General features: G+C 42.1%; 1 protein-coding gene across 2 annotated transcripts; it reads left to right on the top strand.

Annotated features, from left to right (window-relative positions):
• Positions 1 to 114: 114 nt before the first annotated feature.
• Positions 115 to 21,444, top strand: LOC112250538 (consortin). 2 transcript variants are annotated; one of them, XM_024420777.2, is made up of 12 exons: positions 115 to 361; positions 3,678 to 3,808; positions 3,953 to 4,147; positions 5,687 to 5,784; positions 9,076 to 9,106; positions 9,817 to 9,903; positions 10,036 to 10,150; positions 10,868 to 10,889; positions 11,009 to 11,099; positions 11,420 to 11,682; positions 19,721 to 19,865; positions 20,030 to 21,444. In XM_024420777.2, the coding sequence occupies exons 3-12, from the start codon at positions 4,060 to 4,062 to the stop codon at positions 20,236 to 20,238; spliced, it is 1,149 nt and encodes a 382-aa protein (XP_024276545.1). In that variant the 5' UTR covers positions 115 to 361; positions 3,678 to 3,808; positions 3,953 to 4,059; the 3' UTR covers positions 20,239 to 21,444. The 2 variants fall into 2 exon arrangements, with proteins under 2 accessions (XP_024276545.1, XP_024276546.1); XM_024420778.2 differs by having other exon boundaries at positions 3,957 to 4,147.
• Positions 21,445 to 22,225: the final 781 nt, after the last annotated feature.

Consider the following 22,225-nt stretch of genomic DNA (forward strand, 5'->3'; position numbering starts at 1 on the left):
ACGAAATCGAGAAACAATTTTAACCAAATGTAAACACTGACGTGCCAGCCCTGTAAATTACAGGCCACCTCTGTGTGGAAGTTGAGACATCAACCAGCTGCCAGAAGATGGCCCCCTTGCCTCTGTTGTACCATAAAATGATATATTTCGCAATGAGTTTTGGACGAAGGCAGAAAATGCCCGGATTAGATCATAAACAACCATGGATCCGCAGAGATGGTGACACTCAAGGTTGTATATCAAGTGCATTTTAGAACATCGTGTTCAGAATAAAAGGGATATGGATTGAGCTGGATGACCGTTCAGCTGATTGTCAACCACGAACCTTTCTTTGCTTACATCGGGACAGTATCTTGCATGTGTGAGTATGGTTACATCCGCGTGATGATGGGTACCGCCGTTTTTACTTACGGTTACCGTCTTCGAATATGATTATAATGACAGAATTTTTGCGTATATAGCTATAGCTTAAATATCGCACGAATGGCTTCTTGATTTCGCTTCGTTTATTCAATAGAAAAGGATGAAATAGTTGCTCTTCAAATTTGCGTAAGAAAATGTATACTGTGAATTGCAACATTGTAGCGCATGTAGCCGGTTTATTACTGTGTAAACTGCGTTGATAATGTGCTACAGTATTCCAATGAATTGAATCAACATGAAATGTTTGTTTTGGCTTGGACTCACTTGAGTGCCACTGACTGGATAGGCACAGTAGGGAGCATCAGCTGCAGCATAAATTCTTCCCTATTGGTTCGCAACATAAGTAAATGCAATGAGATGTAAACGTTTATCAAATAAAAATACACATGGCCATACGAAAGAGATCAAAGTGTGCGTATAAAACCAAACATACTACTCTATACTAAAAAGGTTAATTATTCTGGTAAGAAATTTTACCTGAACTTGCTTCAGCCCAGTTTGAACAAAAATGGAACCAGGTGCTCGACTGAGGGACTTCAAAACCCAAAAGACAGACAGACACCCTTTGAAGTGTCCTGGGGGTATGTTTTTTTTCAGGTTAATTCTGCTACCAGTGTATAACTATAGTTTATCGGTTACTGGTTGGAGGATGCTAACATGGATGGTTATTCAAAATCTGTGAATTTTGTCACCTTCAATCTATGTAAGAGTGGTGTACTACACATTAGACACGATGCATATGAGTCACACTCCTTTTTCTAGTTCTATGTTCTAAACCCCCCCACATCCACATGACTGTGAACATGGCACCTCTTGACATGTTCCGAACCCCCACTCTGTGCATTCCATCCATACTCTCTGGTCATTCATTTATGCTTAAGTGTAGGCTAGGTATATTAGAATAATAACCAGTGTTTAGAATAATACCCAAACATGCAAAGGAGGATATTACATTTTTCTACCTTTTGTTTACCTATACATCACCATGAACAGAGTGACATAATTATGCATTTCTGTATAGTACAGAATAGGGACCCATGATGTCATTATGTTACCATCATTCTACTGGGTGTTAATCCACTTCGATTACTTTTGTTAAATAACCAAAATAGATTTTTGTCAAACTCTAGGAGTCAAATCATAGCTGACACCCCATTCTTTCTGCAGATGTCTTTGAATCATAATTCAGAGTAGATCTATAAGAGTTTTTGGAAAATGTGGTCACATAAAAAAGGGAGGGAGATTTGACCATCATTCTGATACCAAACTTTACTGCACTGTTCTTTGGGCAAATGTGTTTTTGTCAAATGTTCTGTGGAAATTGTTAAAAGTAGTCCTTGTGCATAGAGTTGTATGATTTGTTTAACTTTGCAATCAATGGCTTCTGGCCTCATTCTCTTACTGTGGAATTGCCCATAAATTACTATGGAATTTGGCATATATACAGTGCATTCGGAAAATATTCAGATCCCTTGACTTTTTCCACATTTTGTTACGTTACAGCCTTACTCTAAAATGTATTAAATTGTTTTTTTTCCCCCCCTCAACAATCTACACACAATACACCATCATGACAAAGCAAAAACAGGTTTTTCTGTAAAACATATTTACATAATATTTAAATATTTACATACTATTTAAATATTTACATAAGTATTCAGACCCTTTACTCAGTACTTTATTGAAGCACCTTTGGCAGCGATTACAGCCTCGCGTTTTCTTGGGTATGACGCTACAAGCTTGGCACAGCAGTATTTGGGGAGTTTCTCCCATTCTTCTCTGCAAATCCTCTTAAGCTCTGTCAGGTTGGATGGGGAGCGTCACTGCACAGCTATTTTCAGGTCTCTCCAGAGATGTTAGATTTGGGTTCAAGTCCGGGCTCTGGCTGGGCCACTCAAGGACATTCATAGCCATTCCTGCGTTGTCTTGGCTGTGTACTTAGGGTCGTTGTCCTGTTGGAAGGTGAACCTTCGCCCCAGTCTGAGGTCCTGAGTGCTCTGTAGCAGGTTTTGATCAAGGATCTCGCTGTACTTTTGCGTCGTTCATCTTTCCCTTGATACTGACTAGTCTCCCAGTCCCTGCCACTGAAAAACATCCCCACAGCATATGATGCTGCCACCACCATGCTTCACCGAAGGGATGGTGCCAGGTTTCCTCCAGACGTAACGCTTGGCATTCAGGCCAAAGAGTTTAATCTTGGCTTCATCAGACTAAAGAATCTTGTTTCTTATGGTCTGAGAGTCCTTTAGGTACCTTTAAGAAAACTCCAAGCGTGCTGTCATGTGCCTTTTACAGAGGAGTGGCTTCTGTCTGGGCACTCTACCATAAAGGACTGATTGGTGGAGTGCCGCAGAGATGGTTATCCTTCTGGAATGTTCTCCCATCTCCACAGAGGATCTCTGAAGCTCTGTCAGAGTGACTACTGGGTTCTTGGTCAACTCCCTGACCAAGGCCCTTCTTTCCCGATTGCTCAGTTTGGCCGGGCGGCCAACTCTAGGAAGGCCACTGTGTTCTTGGGGACCTTCAATGCTGCAGACATTATTTGGTACCCTTCCCCAGATCTGTGCCTCGACACAATCCTGTCTCGGGGCTCTATAGACAATTCCTTCAACCTCATGGCTTGGTTTTTGCTCTGACATGCACTGTTGGACCTTTCCAAATTGACCAGAGGTGGACTCTAATCAAGTTGTAGAAACATCTCAAGGATTATCTATGAAAACAGCATGCACCTGAGCTCAATTTTGAGTCTCATAGCAAAGCGGCTGAATACTTCTCAAAAAGCTATTTCAGATTTTTGCAAAAAGAAAATCAAAAACCTGTTTTCGCTTAAATCATTGTGTGTAGATTGATGAGGATTAAAAAACAAAACAATTTAAGAATAAGGCTGTAATGTAACAAAATGAGGAAAAGGGGAAGTGGTCTGAATACTTTCCGAATGCATTGTACATCTCTCTCTCTCTCTCTCTCGCTGGGTGCAGCCCCATGTGTTGATGATGTAACATGGCCATTATGGTTTCTAATAGACAAATATGTTATTTTAAGTTTCTCAAAATCAGCCTGGCTGATGTAACAGCTTCTCTGTGCCTGAAGGCAAGTCCTGGTTGTAACACAAAGAGTTCTCTCTGAAAAGATTAACTCAGCAAAAATAACTAGCATTTCACTCCCACTCTTCTGCACATTCAGTTTCCTCACTAACTCAAAGCTGAGAATGACACGCTGATGCTAACACTATCAAATCTGTTTAAATCCAACAGGGTACTGAAGAGGAGAGGAAAAAGCTTTGTGGTGACCTGCCAGAGGGATTTCAAGGACCTAGTGAGAGCCCCAAACAACTCCAAACAAGGAGGCCAGAACACAGGGAGACCATAAAAACAAGGAGATTGAGGTGGAATAATAGACTGTATATCTACACTGATGACACAACCTTCTACTTACACTCTTCCAACTACAACAACCTGGACGCTAACCTAAAGATTTTTTGAGTTTTCTGTGACCCATAGAGTAGCCTAAACCAAATCCATGTTTCTAGACAGAATCCAGTCCTAGTAAGTGGCAGCCAGCCACCTCCCTCCTGTGGGCCCTACCCACCTCTTGGGAACCAGTGAGTTGGTGGAGAACAACATTGTGAGGGAGAGGATGGGCAACAAGAGCACCAGCCCCCCCAGAGACCCAGACACTGAGAAGACTCAGAGAGAGGTGGCAAACAACACGGAGACTGCCTCAGGTGCCTACAGAACTCATCACACAGTACAGATCCCATACAGTAGTTTAAGTGTACATTTGCGGTGCCCGGGTCAGCTGTTTTTTTTCTCGCGCACCTGCCCGCAATTGCTAATAACCCTTTTTCAACCGCCGGACTATATGTGATAAATTGAAAATAGGAGGTATGCACCTAACCCGAAAATATAGAAAATGCGTTAGGCTACAGTCAAAGACAGCATAATTATTTTTTGACAAGGGGGTGCATGATTTTTTTGTTGCCTGATTTAGATACGTTTCTGATTATAATTTCCGACATTTTGGTTGGCTATTTGTTAGTCAACTTGTCTATAATTAGATACATGTAGCTTTTCGTTTGTCATTATATGTTGCCCTAAAATACAAAATATACTCTTGCTCAACTTTTAGGGACTGGGGAGAAAATACAAGAACGAAAAAAAAAAACTAATGGGATAGATTTTCTGTCCAAAAGACATCAGTTTGACCTTGTTGTAAGGAAAACGAAAGCTATGAAAACGACCCAACGTGTTTCTGATCAAATTTCAGTTCTGAAAATATTTCACTTCGGCTTCGAAGTGCTTGAAATATTATCAGCTTTTATAATGACGACAGAACCTCTATATGGTATCTAACTTGGCATTGCATTCGCTGAAGATGCAGAAGTAAATAAATCATATTTCGCCACTCCTGTTCCTAAATCCAGAATTTGCCAACATTTGGTGTATACTTTTACTGCAAAAATGCTTAATTCTGCAGGATTTATTAGGAAGGCTATATGAGAGGTTATAGACCTACAGCCAGTGTCCAGATATCAGTTTCCATTTAACCCATCTAAACAGTTGGCTAGTTTCCTTGACATGCCTATTTGATGTCCCGTTCTGTGACTGGCGAGTTTGTAAAGCGTCTCGCAATCAACACACACAACACAGCGGGCACTGCTATCATTCTCTTTTACCACTTCAACCAAATATTTTCCAAACATTGCTTTTATGGCCCTTCGTTCTCTTTCTTTTCAACTATCATTTCGCAGCTTTTGTCTTGTTAAATAAAACTTCGACACTGTCCTTTTTTGCCTCGGTGGATTGATGTTATTTGGTGATTGGTTGTGTAAACTATTTGGCGCGGATGCTACAGTTAAGCCCTAAAGTTGAGGCTTTTACACTTATACCAGATAGCCTAAAATAATTAAAGAAAACCCTCAGTGTAGTCTATAGATATAAATTGCACAATAATGATACATTTATGGATTTTTAAAGTTATTTTTTCTCTTTATTCAACCTGCAGGCCACCCACCCTCCCTCTACACACTATTTAATGACCCTAAACCCGCCGGGACTGCGGGTTACGAGTCAACCCGTGTATCACTAGTGTACATTATACATATTTACTGTGTAGATTTGCATGTCACCTACCCCAAGCTGTTTCAAAAGACAAGCACTCTCTATGGCTGCCATGACAAAACCTTTAAGAGTAACCTTAAAATGTCTCATCAAACATGCCTATTCATCAACTGTCTATTACACTTGACATTGTGTGTTTTCAGGAAGTGCCCCCCCAGGCCCCAGCCGTGACCTGCTAGCCTCACTACAGTCTTTGGGAGAACACAGTGACCACACACTGCTGCCACAGACTCTACACCAGGTGTGTGTTTTCACCATCACCAGCACAAATCCCCTGTGTTCTTTTCCTCTGTGGGTTGTACTGTGTTTTGCACAGTAAATCTCATCCTCATCTGTCACATGTGTTTTGCCACTGAAACATCTTGCTTTTCCCTTGTCTTCTTTTTATTTGTAGGGAGAATAAATCCAGCTTTAAGATGTAACCGTGATTACAATGATCATGTACTGTACTCTATACACTTGTTACAATTCTATTCAGGAAGAACACTTGCTTTGGCCCTCAATGTACTGTAATAGCCTTGCAGTTGTTTTATCTTTGCCCGTTCTGGTCATCATGGAACAAAGAGCCAGCTATGATTTACACTCCCCGAGAAAAAGACAGGCCTCACTGATACACTGAGGTTGCGTCCCAAATGGCACCCTATTCCCTACATATTGCACTACTTTTGGGCCCTGGTCAACAGTAGTGCTCTAAATGGGCAGGGAATTGGTTGCCCTTTGGGACGAGTCTGATACACTGATACAGAAGAAAGGGTTGCTCTGTGATCAAACTGGTACAATCAGTGGAGCATTGAAAGAATAACTGGCCAAGAAGTACGCCACGAGATTACATTTCAGTTATGTGGACAAAATAGATGCCCATACATGGAGAATTAGAGCTGTACAACAACAACAAAAAACATAAAATCCTGGTAAACAGGCATTGACATTTGAAGAGATTCAGTCTGCCTCTTTGGTTTGTGTTCGCTCTACACTGTGTGGAGTCTACAGAGAGTTGAGAAAGGGACAGGAAGAGTTGTCTGACACAGTTGTTTTGAGTTCTGTTGTGCGTCATGGTAGAAGTGAATCTGAGGTAAAACAGCTCGTTATTCGCCACATTACATCTGAGTCCCATCTTTTGTCATAGTAGTCTGGAAGGATAGAACTATTTCATTAAATAATTTACTAATTCATTCATTTATTCTATACACGAATAGGGGAGTGAAGTTCAAAATTAACAATACACAGTCATGTGTGAACGTACTGGACTTCCTAAATGTACAGTAGCCCTTATCCTGCTATCCAGTTAGCTAAACACTCATTCAAATAACTCCGTGAGAAGCAGGGTGCCGTTTTGGAAGTTTACTTTAATCAGTGTGAAACTGCAACAAACCCAAAAGTACATATTTTACACAACAACTGCACTAAATGTGCAAAATAAGGAATAAGTCAAATATAAAAGTTACTAGAATGAAACTGTATGCTTGATATTGCTAAGCTAGGTGTCCCTTTCGAGAAATAGTACTGAAGCTAATGCAAAGTAGCTAACTCAATTCTTAACCTTTTACAGAAACATGAACATTACTTGTGATAAACATTTTATCTTGTGTTAATAAACAATGTACTTACAGGCATTGCGCCTTACAAAGCTAATACAAAGGATGTTGAAGGATTGTAACTACTCTGTCAGGCTTTCACATCATACACGTTGCTTCCCTTCTGAAACTGCTTCCTGTCACATGACACAAACAGGTCAATTATTATACTGCTGCACTTAATCTGTCACTAGGGGGTGATAAACAACTAACAGGCCCCTAACAGTGCATAAACATGAAAAGCTCAGGGTAATTCACTAATCTAGGCTATAACATTTTACATTTATATTTTAGGCATTTAGCAGACACTCTTATCCAGAGTGACTTACAGCAGTGAGTGCATACATTTTCATACTTTTTAAAAGTGGTCCCCCGTGGAAATCTAACCCCAAACCCTGGCCTTGCAAGCACCATGCTTCACCAACTGAGCCACAAGGGACCACGTATATGTTCTTGCATTAAGACTTTATGCCTTAAAGGTCATTGTCCAAGGTCAAATGTTTCTCCTGGTATGTCTGTCTGTATAATGTGATCTTAGGCTTTGATATACAGTATCTGTGCTCTCGCTCTCTTGGATTTAAAACCGAGAATATCTGCTTGTGAAACTATTTAATTAATGCAATACCATCACTATTACATTTACATTATCTCAGCACTTTAAAACCTACCTTACATAACTCAAACCCCCTTTCGTAGGCCCGCAAATCAATTCCCCCCCCCAAATGGGAACTTAGTCGCGGTATCTACTTACTGTTGAGAGTTAGAATAGTAGAATACGCAAGGTGCAATTTAGAAATTTGGTCGTGTATCAGGAGTTTTTCACTTGTTATGTCATTCACTGAGTCACTCAAGGAGCCCATGTCAGCTAAAATGTTTTAGCTTGCTAGAATAACTTACCAATCTATCTAAACCGACCGAGGGGCCCCTATTGATTTTGTTAGTCACTCTCACTCAGATATAATATTTTAAAAAGCAGCAAGCATTTTCTCTCCACCCTATGGCAAAATGTGTAGAATTGCAGGAAATGTACTTTAAAAACAAACATTTTCTCTATGCTCCATGGCAAAATGAGTAGAATTGCATGAAATTTGTTATAAAATGGTAAGATCTTCTTCACTCCGGCCCATGGCAAATTTGTAGAATTGAAGCAAACTAGCTTTGAAAGTACAACCTTTTCTCTACACCCCATGGCAAAATGTGTGGAGTTGCAGGGGAAAAAAGTGTTACTGACTTCTTTTCTCACCGCTGTCAAGGGGGGCGCTAAAATGTTTTGCCCGCAACAAAATGTAAGCTAGGGCCCCCAAAATGCTAGGGCCAGCTTTGACTGCATGTGTGGATGGGTATGGTGGGTACGCAGACCCGCAAGCCACTGCAGCCCTGTTTTTTGGGGGACCCGACCCCAATCAAAGTTGCCCATCCCTTCTCTACAGTGACTTCATATAGTCTTTCAGAGCAACATGAAAGTGGTCTAAGGTTATCTAATGGCATTGTTTCATCCTTGAGGTTAAAACTTGAGCCATATTCAAGTTCATCGAGTGACTTGGCTTAGATACAAGATGTGTTGGAAGTCGCACTGTTTTAGTTTTCGGTAGCCGTTAATAGCTGTTAAGATCAGTTCATTACCAAGCAGGAGGATATCTAGTCTGACAGTTCAGTTGAACAGCTGAAGGATGTAGAAGGCTTTATTGGTTTCACTTAGTTCTAAACTGAATTGTCACGGGGGTAAACATTTTCCTTCCATGCAATAGCCAACAGTAAAATAATAGTTTTCTTTAGGATAAAACCTTTCTAGTTCAATTACATTGATTACTGTAAATGAATCTTTCAAGTTGATTTATTTTCAGGTCGGTTAAATAGAGGACCTGACATACTGTACTGAAGTCTGATTCTGAGCAAGTGAGCTAAGTGACAGAATAAGAAGGTCAGTGTGTAATGATTTTTTTTCTCTTTCTTAACAGATAGCGGAGGCCTACTCCCTGGAAGAGGAATGTATCCTTGCCATTACTTATTGCCAATATTTATTTCCACTCTGTCAGATCTGAACAGCAGTTAAATAGCAGTGTTTTTTTTTATTTTGACGCTTCAGGGACTTTGATGACTGATTTAGGATGACAATCTTGTTTCATTTGAAAAAGGAAAGGGACATGATATTTCTGCAGTGGTGGGGTCAGTGTTTCCATGTGTGCTGGGCAGAATGGAATATTAACTTTTTGTTTTTTAGTTTCTATAGGCAGGTTAAAATTTTGTTACTACTTGGCTTGTTCTGTTGGTTCATTGGTTGATTTCCCTGCAGGATTTCCCTTGATTTTGGTAAATACTGGGTGTGGAAGATGGGGGTTGTTGATGAGGGAAATATGTTCTACTGGTAGTAATCCAATTCATTCCCATTGAGATAAGAATCTCTTACACGAGAGGTTTTGCCTAAGAAAGTAATAATTCACACACACACACACACAGTCAACTGCAGGAGAACATACTCTGGAATAGCTTTAAAATTCCAAGATTTATTTATAGCGTCATACATTTTCTGAATTCTTGGTTTTCGCACACAAGCACCAGCTCAACATCAGATGCTGTATATATTTGTCTGACGTTTGTTAGTATGATCCTGTCTTTTGAATCCCAGAGTTGACAGCTTCAGGGATAGGTGTTATGGGCTCTTGTAGTGTTCTCTTTCCTTAACTGCTGATGGTTATAAGATCAGTGGGCAGTGCAGTTCCTGCAGCTGGAGAGGCTATATCATGAGCGCCTCCTGTCTAACCTCACTGCCCTGCAGGAAGACTGGGGTACTGCACTCTTCTCTACACAACTGCTCTGTCACTACCGTAGACTCACCTGAACACGACTGACAAAATATAACTCTGTTATTCTTTGAATTCCACTCTGTGTGTGTGTGTGTGTGTTCTGTGTGCTTCCAGAGAGCCAGTGTAGAAAGTGTAACAGAGCAGCGGAGAGCACCTCACCAGGTGAAACCAACAGCATTGGACAGGAACACATAGAAATACTGAGCCAGATCTGCAGGACGCACCAGAGGTGAGATAGATACTGGTGGACCATAACATGGGTGCTGATCTAGCACAATTTTATACTATAACGACATGCACAAAACATTGACTTAGACAATAACTTGTAGCAGTACTGCTTACTGCAGTAGAAGGGAAAGCAAAGCATGTCTAGATAGTTTAGTTTGTCACATTCTGTCACCACCTACAATATTACCGCTCCAGAGGGGGATCAGTAAACACTGTCTTCATTTAAATGCATATTTTCATTCATGAATGCTTTATAATGAACGGTTTATTAGCTAGTCATTTGGTTGATATGTCAGATTACACCCTGTTTGAACTTTGAACATACCATCGCACGCTAGTGGTTCTTGTCTAGACATGAACCACCCCTTAATTAAATAACACTTCTTTGATTTTCAAATATTTCTCTTTACTTACTCTACTAAGCTATAGACTCAGATATGTTTTCATGCAAGTCACAGAACCCCACCCATGCCTCTTGGTATGTTAGTAGCTTGTGGCGGTTTGATGGAGATTGATTCAGCTGGATACCAGATGCTCAGTCACTGTAGTGGCCTCCGGTCATTCTAGCTTTACATTAATTAAATCAAGTGGCTTCTAAACATCAGCTTACCCAGTCAGACCTCTTCTCTCTCTCTCTCTCTCTCTCTCTATTTATCGCTATCGCTCTCTCTTCCTCTCCCTCTCGCGGTCTGTCTTTCTCTCGGTCTCTCCGTAATAGGCCAATGCTTAGTGCGGGAAAGGTAAGAAAATGCACTTCACACCCTCCTTTTGATGACGTTTCTTAGTCCATACTTTAAGAGAAGATTAGTGTGTTTGTGACATGAGCGACATTTATGACAAAGCTGGGTTTTTTTTCTAGAGCATGGCAGACACCGTGTTGAAAGACAACCACAACACCAAGGAGCAATGTGAGAGGAATGAGAGAGAATCACCATCCCACCATGGAAAAGGTAAACAAAAAACCCCACCATCAGATGAATCCCTAAATCAATATTATAGAATGGCCACTTAGCCTAGAGATGTGTATAGGAGGGAGATGATATCATCCTCTTTGTTCACTGGAAAGCCCCAGAGTGTAGATCGGGTTCTAATCTATAAGGGCTCATAATATGGAATCTGATACCAGATGATGCTCCCATACTACCTCAGCTATAAGTGTGTGTGTGACTGTGTCAGTATCTATAATAAGTGCTTATGGGCTCTATATGCTGAAGCCAGGTGATTAGTAGTAGGCCTAGTATTGTAAGCAACACTTCTCCTGTCTCTGCAGTCAGAGGCAGCAACCCTGTAAGACAGGGTGAGGAGGATTTTGAGCAGACCACGTCAACAGGAGCTGACTCTGCCATGGCTGAGGAGGAGGAGGGAGGAGTAGTGGAGGAGGGAGGAGTGGACGAGATGGAGGCGGAAGGGCAGGAGGTGGATGAAGAGGTGTTTGAGGAGAGTCCAGAAGAGGAGGTACAGGTGGTGGAGTGGCCAGCGGGGGTTCCCCAAGCCTCAGCCAAAGACCTGGTCAAACTCTCTCATGTGGAGGAGGTGAGAATACACTGTGACTGTCTCATGTTTCTCTCTCTCTCTTTTCTGTCTTTTTTGTCTCTTTTTATCTTTCTCTCTCTCTCTGTTTCTTTATCTCGTCTTCTGTGTCTAGATCTCTCTATCGCCGTCTCTCCCTCTGTCTTGTTTTGGTAGAGGACACACATTTTGGAATGAGAGCCTTGGACAGGCTCAAGGGAGCACAGAAATGTATTGGCAAAGGAGCTGGGTCTGTAACTAGTGAATTGCCTGTGAGCTCGATACTTAATTCCATGTGCTGAGCCACACTACGGGGATGTGGCCATGGGTGGAAGGTTTGAGGACAGGACACAGAGGCTATGATGTCACTAAAGAGCCACAACAGATTTGGAACAAGTAGTTCACATACAAATCCTGAAAAATAGGTCAGACATGGTTCAGACAATGACGTTTAGGAGGGCTTTGTTGAGCAATTATGCTCCTTCTTGAGCATGCCCGGCTAGTATTTGAACCCAGTTTTATCTAGTAGTGACTGCTGAAACCACACAAGTCAGACTAGACACTAGAGACAACCTAATATGATATACTAGCACTCTTGGGTTGACAATAGATCCTGTGTTGTTATTGATCTCCGCATATTGACCCACCTATATATTATAGACGTGGATGACACTGCCAGTGTTATCAATGACCTAATTTCAGTGCAATAGTGTAAGACTCCGCTGAGCTGTACATCATTGCAGTTTGTTGTGCAAACATGCACTTGTTTCACCTCTAGATACATTCTAAGGGTGTCTAAAATAGCTCCCTATTGCCTATACGGTGCATTATTTGGGGGGCGATGGCCCCCACAATAGTATATGCACTGGTTGAAGCTCAATGTTAAATTCAAATCTCCCTACCGTCATATCTAAGCCAATATGACACAATGTCACCAGTTGGATGAGAGGCAAGCTACAAGCAAAGGAATCTATATTTTGCTTTGGAAGGTTTATCACATGGCTGAAGTCATCTGTGTAAACTGTTGGCCTTTGACACTTGTGTGAAATAAGCACGAATAAGATGGCGAACATCACTGACTGCATAATTACCAGTTAGCTAGCCAACTAAAGTTTGCCAGTAACGTTAGCTAGCTACAAGCCAACAAGGCTGTAACTGTAATATTAGCTCTATGGATGGATCATGCATTCAATGTATATTGTCAGCGACACAGTATTGACAATAAACAGTGCATTCGGAAAGTATTCAGTCCCCTTGAAATCACAGCCTTATTCTAAAATGGATCTACACACAATAACCCATAATGATAAAGCAAAAACAGTTTTTTGGAAATATTTGCAAATATATATATTTTTAAATACTGGATATATGACATTTGCATAAGTATTCAGACTTATTGGGAATTCTGTCTTATTGGGAATGACACTACAAGCTTGGCATACCTGTATTTGGGGAGTTTCTCTCCATTATTCTCTCCCATTCTTCTCTGTCAGGTTGGATGGGGAGTGTCGCTGTACAGCTATTTTCAGGTCTCTCCAGAGATGTTAGATCGGGTTGAAGTCCGTGCTCTGGCTGGGCCACTCGAGGACATTCAGAGACTTGTCCCGAAGCCACTCCTGCGTTGTCTTGGCTGTGTGCTTAGGGTTGTTGTACTGTTGGAACGTAAACCTTCGCCCCAGTCTGTGGTCCTGAGTGCTCTGGAGCAGGTTTTCATCAAGGATCTCTCTGTACTTTGCTCCGTTCATCTTTGCCTCAATCCTGTCTAGTCTCCCAGTCCCTGCTGCTGAAAAAACATCCCCACAGCATGATGCTGCCACCACCATGCTTCACATTAGGGATGGTGCCAGGTTTCCTCCAGATGTGACGCTTGGCATTCAGGCCAAAGAGTTCAATCTTGGTTTCATCAGACCAGAGAATCTTGTTTCTCATGGTCTGAGAGTCCTTTCGGTGCCCTTTGGCAAACTCCAAGCGGGCTGTCTTGTGCCTTTTACTGAGGAATGGCCTTGACACTTTGACCCCATTGCTTGGTTTTTGCTCTGACATGCATTGTCAACTGTGGGACCATATATAGACAGGTGTTTGCCTTTCCAAATCATCATGGAAACAGGATGCACCCGAGCTCAATTTCGAGTCTCATAGCAAAGGGTCTGAATACTTATGTAAATAAGGTCTTTTTTAAATGATTTTTTTAGACATTGGAAAAACATGTTTTCGCTTTGTCGTTATGGGGTATAGTGTGTAGACTGATGTGGAAAAAAGTGTATTTAATCAATTTTAGAGTAAGGCTGTAATGTAACAAAATGTGGATAGTCGTCAAGGGGTCTGAATACTTCCCGAATGCACTGTAGCTATCCCACATTCTTCTACAAACAATGCACAGCTAGCTAGCTAAGTAAAGTTCATAGTCAACACCAAACTTTGGGAAACTGCCACGCTGCTAATGGATAATACATGCAATGGGCATTGCTCATTTAACATTGACGTTAGCTAACGTTACTCAATACGCTATAGTCATTCTGTCTTGCTTAGCTATGTAACGTTTACAGCCCTTACCTTATGCATTGATTCAGTACACTCCCTCTGTCAATACAATTTTCTTCTTGTCATTATATCCGAATTTGCACACATCAACTCTTTTAGACAATTCTTTTAAACAAGCAAAATAAGTGTTCAATCATTACTGAGTGAATGAACAACAACAAAAGCTTCCTTTCATCACCAGACTGTCTATTTAAATAGTGTCGAGATAATGTGTTCATGACAGGGTTCGTAGCATAAGCGTTAATGTCAACACCATGGAATCTGAAGGGTTACCACAGCAACAAAATCCAAATATTTTCCATAAAAATAAATGTTTAAATGTTCTAACTCATTTTCATTGGGAAGGCAGATAAAGCATTATTATCAAAAGCAATCCCTTTCGCTTGAGAACACAATCCTAGTAACTACCACCCTCTGGGGGTTTGATTAATCCCGGCTGGGTGCCAATGTAGGCGTGTTTTGCATTGGCTGAAAGTTGATTGCATTCGATTTGGAACCAGGCTGCCTGCTGGACGTGAGCCAAGTGCCATGTTCAAAGCAAACTGCGAAATTGGCTCAAAAACAAAAGTGACCTATTTAAAGCATGTGTAGTAATTACTAGGATTCTGTGTTTTCCCAGGCAAAAGGGATTGCTTTTGTTAAAAATGCTTTTATCTGCCTTCCCAATGAAAACTAGTTAGAATTTCAAACATTTATTTTTATGGAAAAGAGATGTTGTATGTTTCTGGACGATGCTTTTAAAAAATATATTTTTTTATTAATTTTATTTTTTATTAATAACAAATCAATACATAAAGCACATGAGGGAACACAAGCATACATAGATTACAAACAATGGACAATCGAGCTAGGGGCGGGGCAAGGGGCGGGGCTAGGGGGTACAATATCACATTACAATTACACAAGGACCTTAAGGGACATGCATATACTTACAATTCTAACAGCTTTTTTGTTAGTAGAGCATTTAACCGTCTTAAAATACAGTTCAATTTCTTTTTGTAGGGTACGAAAATGTGGTTTTCTGTTTGTAAATTTACATTTGTGTATATGAAATTTGACCAAAAGAATAATGAAATTAATTACATAAAAATGATTCCGCTTATTTCTATTGTATGTAAAGAATCCAAACAGTACATCTCTCCACAATAGTGTCAAATCTTCATAAATGTGTTCAATTATAAACCTACTGATGTCTTGCCACAGTTTTCTTACATGCATACAATGCCAAAAAAGATGCACAACTGTTTCTGGGTGGTCATTACAAAAGGAGCAATTTGAGTTGATGTTTTCCTTAAACTTCTTCATATAGTGGTTGGCAGGATAATATTTATGAATAAACTTCCTTAATTTTGTTAACAAGTAGGTATGTGTGTGGCAACATCCAAACTTTTTTCCAACAGATATTATCAATAAATCCATTCCAATAAGGCATGACATAAGGTATAGATACAACATCCTGCTGCTGTTTCTGGACGATGCACCATGCTGCCTTGTTAACAAAATGAAACAAAAATGGCGATTTACTGCTTCGATTTGAGAAGGGCGCGCCTCCCTCCGCGCTTTCCGGGCGACAACCCTACTGGTGCCCCCGCCTCTTCTTCTGTGGGGTTTATCGGCAGATGGCATCCAACGTTATGATGCATTACCGCCACATACTGTACTGGAGCGGTCCCACCTGTGTACCAGAGTCCTAGCTTAAAAATGTACCAATAAAGGTATAAAAAGAGGTTCCTGCAGATGCAGGAATGCCCACATGCAACCCGAATTGTGGGCCGCAATTGCACCCTTCTCCGTCTTCAAATCAAATTTTATTTGTCACATACACATGGTTAGCAGATGTTAATGCGAGTGTAGCGAAATGCTTGTGCTTCTAGTTCCGACAATGCAGTAATAACCAACAAGTAATCTAACTAACAATTCCAAAACTACTGTCTTATACACAGTGTACATAAGGATAAAGAATATGTACATAGCAGCATAGGCAAGATATAGTGAATGAGTGATGGTACAGAGATGAGTAGCATAGGCAAGATTACAGTAGAGGATGCAGTCGATGATATAGAGTACAGTATATACGTATGCATATGAGATGAATAATGTAGGGTAAGTAACATTATATAGGGTAGCATTGTTTAAAGTGGCTAGTGATATATTTACATTTCCCATCAATTCCCATTATTAAAGTGGCTGGAGTTGAGTCAGTGTCAGTGTGTTGGCAGTAGCCACTCAATGTTAGTGGTGGCTGTTTAACAGTCTGATGGCCTTGAGATAGAAGCTGTTTTTCAGTCTCTCGGTCCCAGCTTTGATGCACCTGTACTGACCTCGCCTTCTGGATGATAGCGGGGTGAACAGGCAGTGGCTCGGGTGGTTGATGTCCTTGATGATCTTTATGGCCTTCCTGTAACATCGGGTGGTGTAGGTGTCCTGGAGGGCAGGTAGTTTGCCCCCAGTGATGCGTTGTGCAGACCTCACTACCCTCTGGAGAGCCTTACGGTTGAGGGCGGAGCAGTTGCCGTACCAGGCGGTGATACAGCCCGCCAGGATGCTCTCGATTGTGCATCTGTAGAAGTTTGTGAGTGCTTTTGGTGACAAGCCGAATTTCTTCAGCCTCCTGAGGTTGAAGAGGCGCTGCTGCGCCTTCTTCACGATGCTGTCTGTGTGAGTGGACCAATTCAGTTTGTCTGTGATGTGTATGCCGAGGAACTTAAAACTTGCTACCCTCTCCACTACTGTTCCATCGATGTGGATATGGGGGTGTTCCCTCTGCTGTTTCCTGAAGTCCACAATCATCTCCTTAGTTTTGTTGACGTTGAGTGTGAGGTTATTTTCCTGACACCACACTCCGAGGGCCCTCACCTCCTCCCTGTAGGCCGTCTCGTCGTTGTTGGTAATCAAGCCTACCACTGTTGTGTCGTCCCCAAACTTGATGATTGAGTTGGAGGCGTGCATGGCCACGCAGTCGTGGGTGAACAGGGAGTACAGGAGAGGGCTCAGAACGCACCCTTGTGGGGCCCCAGTGTTGAGGATCAGCGGGGAGGAGATGTTGTTGCCTACCCTCACCACCTGGGGCGGCCCGTCAGGAAGTCCAGTACCCAGTTGCACAGGGCGGGGTCGAGACCCAGGGTCTCGAGCTTGATGACGAGCTTGGAGGGTACTATGGTGTTGAATGCCGAGCTGTAGTCGATGAACAGCATTCTCACATAGGTATTCCTCTTGTCCAGATGGGTTAGGGCAGTGTGCAGTGTGGTTGAGATTGCATCGTCTGTGGACCTATTTGGGCGGTAAGCAAATTGGAGTGGGTCTAGGGTGTCAGGTAGGGTGGAGGTGATATGGTCCTTGACTAGTCTCTCAAAGCACTTCATGATGACGGATGTGAGTGCTACGGGCGGTAGTCGTTTAGCTCAGTTACTTAGCTTTCTTGGAACAGGAACAATGGTGGCCCTCTTGAAGCATGTGGGAACAGCAGACTGGTATAGGGATTGATTGAATATGTCCGTAAACACACCGGCCAGCTGGTCTGCGCATGCTCTGAGGGCGCGGCTGGGATGCCGTCTGGGCCTGCAGCCTTGCGAGGGTTAACACGTTTAAATGTCTTACTCACCTCGGCTGCAGTGAAGGAGAGACCGCATGTTTTCATTGCAGGCCGTGTCAGTGGCACTGTATTGTCCTCAAAGCGGGCAACAAAGTTATTTAGTCTGCCTGGGAGCAAGACATCCTGGTCTGTGACTGGGCTGGATTTCTTCCTGTAGTCCGTGATTGACTGTAGACCCTGCCACATGCCTCTTGTGTCTGAGCCGTTGAATTGAGATTCTACTTTGTCTCTGTACTGACGCTTAGCTTGTTTAATAGCCTTGCGGAGGGAATAGCTGCACTGTTTGTATTCAGTCATGTCACCAGACACCTTGCCCTGATTAAAAGCAGTGGTTCGCGCTTTCAGTTTCACACGAATGCTGCCATCAATCCACGGTTTCTGGTTAGGGAATGTTTTAATCGTTGCTATGGGAACGACATCTTCAACGCACGTTCTAATGAACTCGCACACCGAATCAGCGTATTCGTCAATGTTGTTGTCTGACGCAATACGAAACATCTCCCAGTCCACGTGATGGAAGCAGTCTTGGAGTGTGGAGTCAGCTTGGTCAGACCAGCGTTGGACAGACCTCAGCGTGGGAGCCTCTTGTTTTAGTTTCTGTCTGTAGGCAGGGATCAACAAAATGGAGTCGTGGTCAGCTTTTCCGAAAGGGGGCGGGGCAGGGCCTTATATGCGTCGCGGAAGTTAGAGTAACAATGATCCAAGGTCTTTCCACCCCTGGTTGCGCAATCGATATGCTGATAAAATTTAGGGAGTCTTGTTTTCAGATTAGCCTTGTTAAAATCCCCAGCTACAATGAATGCAGCCTCCGGATAAATCGTTTCCAGTTTGCAGAGAGTTAAATAAAGTTTGTTCAGAGCCATCGATGTGTCTGCTTGGGGGATATATACGGCTGTGATTATAATCGAAGAGAATTCTCTTGGTAGATAATGCGGTCTACATTTGATTGTGAGGAATTCTAAATCAGGTGAACAGAAGGATTTGAGTTCCTGTATGTTTCTTTCATCACACCATGTCACGTTAGTCATAAGGCATACGCCCCCGCCCCTCTTCTTACCAGAAAGATGTTTGTCTCTGTCGGCGCGATGCGTGGAGAAACCCGTTGGCTGCACCACCTCGGATAGCGTCGTTCCAGTGAGCCATGTTTCCGTGAAGCATAGAACGTTACAGTCTCTGATGTCCCTCTGGAATGCTACCCTTGCTCGGATTTCATCAACCTTGTTGTCAAGAGACTGGACATTGGCAAGAAGAATGCTAGGGAGTGGTGCACGGTGTGCCCGTCTCCGGAGTCTGACCAGAAGACCGCCTCGTTTCCCTCTTTTTCGGAGTCGTTTTTTTGGGTCGCTGCATGGAATCCACTCCGTTGTCCTGTTTGTAAGGCAGAACACAGTCTTGCTACTACGGAGAAGAGTACAGTGGAGACTGGAGAGACCAACCCTCATCCTTCAGATGTGCTCCACCCCTATGGTACATCCCAAGGACACACTGCTTAATGTTCCCTGAAATGTGTATGCCAGCTGGTTGACAGAGCGCCGAGCCCCACTATGCACTTGTTTATCTTCTGGTTCCACTGGAACACCCAGCTCCTCCGCTATTTTAGAAGTTTTGAATCCTAAGCAACCTGCATACACATTGTTTGAAGCACAATAGACCAACATAGCTACTGTAGTAGGTCAAAGCTGTGTGCTGGAAAACCTTGGTAGAGCATGGATGGAGTAGGTATTGTGGTGCTCATGTGAATTTCCTTTATTTTTTGGGCTTCAGAACAATGCTTACTTCTTACTTCTGACTTAAAACATATTTTTTTGTTTTTAATTACACAAGGCTCTGGTCAAAAGTAGTGTACTGTATAGAGACAGAAATGTTTAAGCTATTCACTGCACACTGTTTCTAATTCTCACTTATCCACATCACTCTGTTCCCCTGCAGAGCTCCTCACCAGATGGCCTGGTGTCCATTCTGAAAAGGAGGAGGGCGTCATTAGATGGCCTGCCCCCAGAGGGTCCCGATGCAGCCAAACAGAACTCCAAACGCAAGGTGCGCTTCAGCGAGCCAGAGGATGGCATGGAACCAGGTATGGATCAGCCTGATTAACCACCTCTCTCTCTGTCTCTCTCTCACACACACACACACACACACGCATACACTCTATACATAAGTTATTATACTGTGTCTTCAATAAAGACACAATAAGATAGTTGTAACATATTAATAAGTGTTTGTTTTTTATCTGTACAGAGGAGGTGGGTGGAGACTCTTGTTTGATCCTGCTGTTGTTGTGCTTAGTAACCGTGGTGATCAGTCTGGGCGGGACTGCTCTGTACTGCACCCTAGTGGACACCTACAGTAGTATCTGCACCGACTTCTCTCACAACGTGGACTTTTACGTGGTCCAAGTACGACACTTCCTGGACGGGCTCAGACACTGGCTGTCCATACGCTCATAGTCAGCACAGTCTACCAGAGCAGTAAGGACATACAGTCAGTCGCCTGCTGCAGCAGTATATGGACTTATACAGAAGCCCACCTACTGCTACAGTCTAGGGACTCTTATGAAACCCTAGGAGGAAGACAAGCAAAAATATACTGTAAGACTGGTAACACTATTGGTTGGAGAGAATGCTTTAGGTGAAGTCAGACACTGGCTCCCCAAACTGTCCAAGCCAGGGAATAGATTCACTATCCAGTATGAACTGCTCTAAGACTGAGACAAGAGGGAGCACCTTACCCTAGTCCCAGTATGAATTAGAGAAGGTCATTGAAGTTCTGGGATAGGGTCTGAAATGGAGTGAACGGGCTTGTGAGCATTGATCTAACAGGAGGCACAGGTGCAGACATTTTGAACTACTGACATTTCATATGCAGACCAAACTGTTTCCGGAACACTGCCTCCTCTTGTTTTTGACCAGAAGTTTTTAACCTCGAGATGGACACAGCACAAAAGAGCTCCCAAAAACACAGGAACAAAACATAGCATTGTAAAGTATATTCTAGTTGGATTTTTTATTTAAAAAAATATAGGTTTATCTGAATTTGTTAAGATGTTTATCTGAATTTGAAGGCCTCGTGGTAAAATTTGGGGTACAGTATGCCAATAAAAAATACATTTTGGGGATTGAAAGGACACTTTTTTTATTATCAACATTTCTGTGTTTTTCATGACAAGTCTTCTCGACTCCTTGACTTGTCAAATGTAGCCTACACGTTGTACATTTTACAGCTGTTTTTGTACATGGAGACATGGGTTTAGAATTGCTCTTACATTCCTCTGAATGTACGCAAGGTTGTTGACCACTGCAAATGAAAGTCATTTGGGAAGAATGGCTCTCTGGAATTGGCACATTGTTAAGTCATTTGTTGAAAACAGAGTAATATCAATACAAACATGCATGAAAGATACTATATTTATGGCTCTTGGTATGACAATATGAACTCGGTTTAATGTTCGTACAGCAATGCATTTAAATGTAGTCATGATATTCAGTACTGTACTGATTACTCCAATATTTCAAGAACTTATGTTAACTTTTTTGTGCTGGTCAATATTGTTATGTATTGTAACCATACATTTGTCTTTTATTCTATGTGTCTATTTTAATGTATTCAATACAAATCCATTTCCTTGCTTTGGTGAATAAACTTTTTGCTTTTTATCTGCTGTATGTCCAGGCTGGTCTCATAGACTAGACGTAACATAGTAAACAAAAATCCGGGGACACTCAAATTAGTATAATATGTTATGTTCAGTATGGCTGCTTAAGACGGAAGTTTACTTAAGGCAAAAACGAAAGTGGAGAGGGAGGGTGGGCAACTCAAATGTCTAGCAACACAGGGAAGGTAACTCAAACATCTAGCAATCCAACGGTTGCATGTTCAAATCTCATCACAGATAACTTTAGCCATTTTTAGCAACTTTGCAACTACTTTTTTGCACACCCAGTAGATTTCCAGGACCAGAGTTGGAGAACCCTGTTCTAAACCTAGTGCTTGGTTCTGTGAATGTGTTTGAAGGAAATCAAGACAGAAAGTCACAGTTTGGCATTGGAATGTCCCTAATGACATACTACTTACTCTAATGGGCATGATCTTCTATCCATTGTCTGACATTGGTGTCTGGTAAAAGTAGTATTTCCTCCCATATGCTCTCCAAGAGTGCTGTTCAATCTGTATCACTGAAGCGTTACAGATTTGCGTGATAGAAATGCAAAGGTCATTTCATATTGAAGTGACATCTGCAGCGTTTACCTGAATGCAGTCTCAGCTAATATGGGAACATAGAGCCCCACAGTGGAGATGTCATAACACCCATAAAACCTAGCGGTCAAATGGGGAAATGGTTCCAATTGTTTTTCTAACATTGATTTTTCCAATAGGGAATTTGAGAAACTTAAAATAAGGGGCTGTGCTTCATGTAGGCGTACCCTTGTGTGACGT

Source organism: Oncorhynchus tshawytscha, linkage group LG05 (genome assembly GCF_018296145.1).
Source record: "Oncorhynchus tshawytscha isolate Ot180627B linkage group LG05, Otsh_v2.0, whole genome shotgun sequence".
In the NCBI taxonomy this organism is placed as follows: Eukaryota; Metazoa; Chordata; class Actinopteri; order Salmoniformes; family Salmonidae; genus Oncorhynchus; species Oncorhynchus tshawytscha.

Coding starts and splice junctions, on each gene's coding strand:
- LOC112250538 (XM_024420777.2), top strand. CDS start 4,060: ATGGGCAACAAGAGCACCAGCCCCCCCAGAGACCCAGACACTGAGAAG. Junction 4,148..5,686: donor CAACACGGAGACTGCCTCAG/GTGCCTACAGAA, acceptor GTGTGTTTTCAG/GAAGTGCCCCCCCAGGCCCC. Junction 5,785..9,075: donor TGCCACAGACTCTACACCAG/GTGTGTGTTTTC, acceptor CTTTCTTAACAG/ATAGCGGAGGCCTACTCCCT.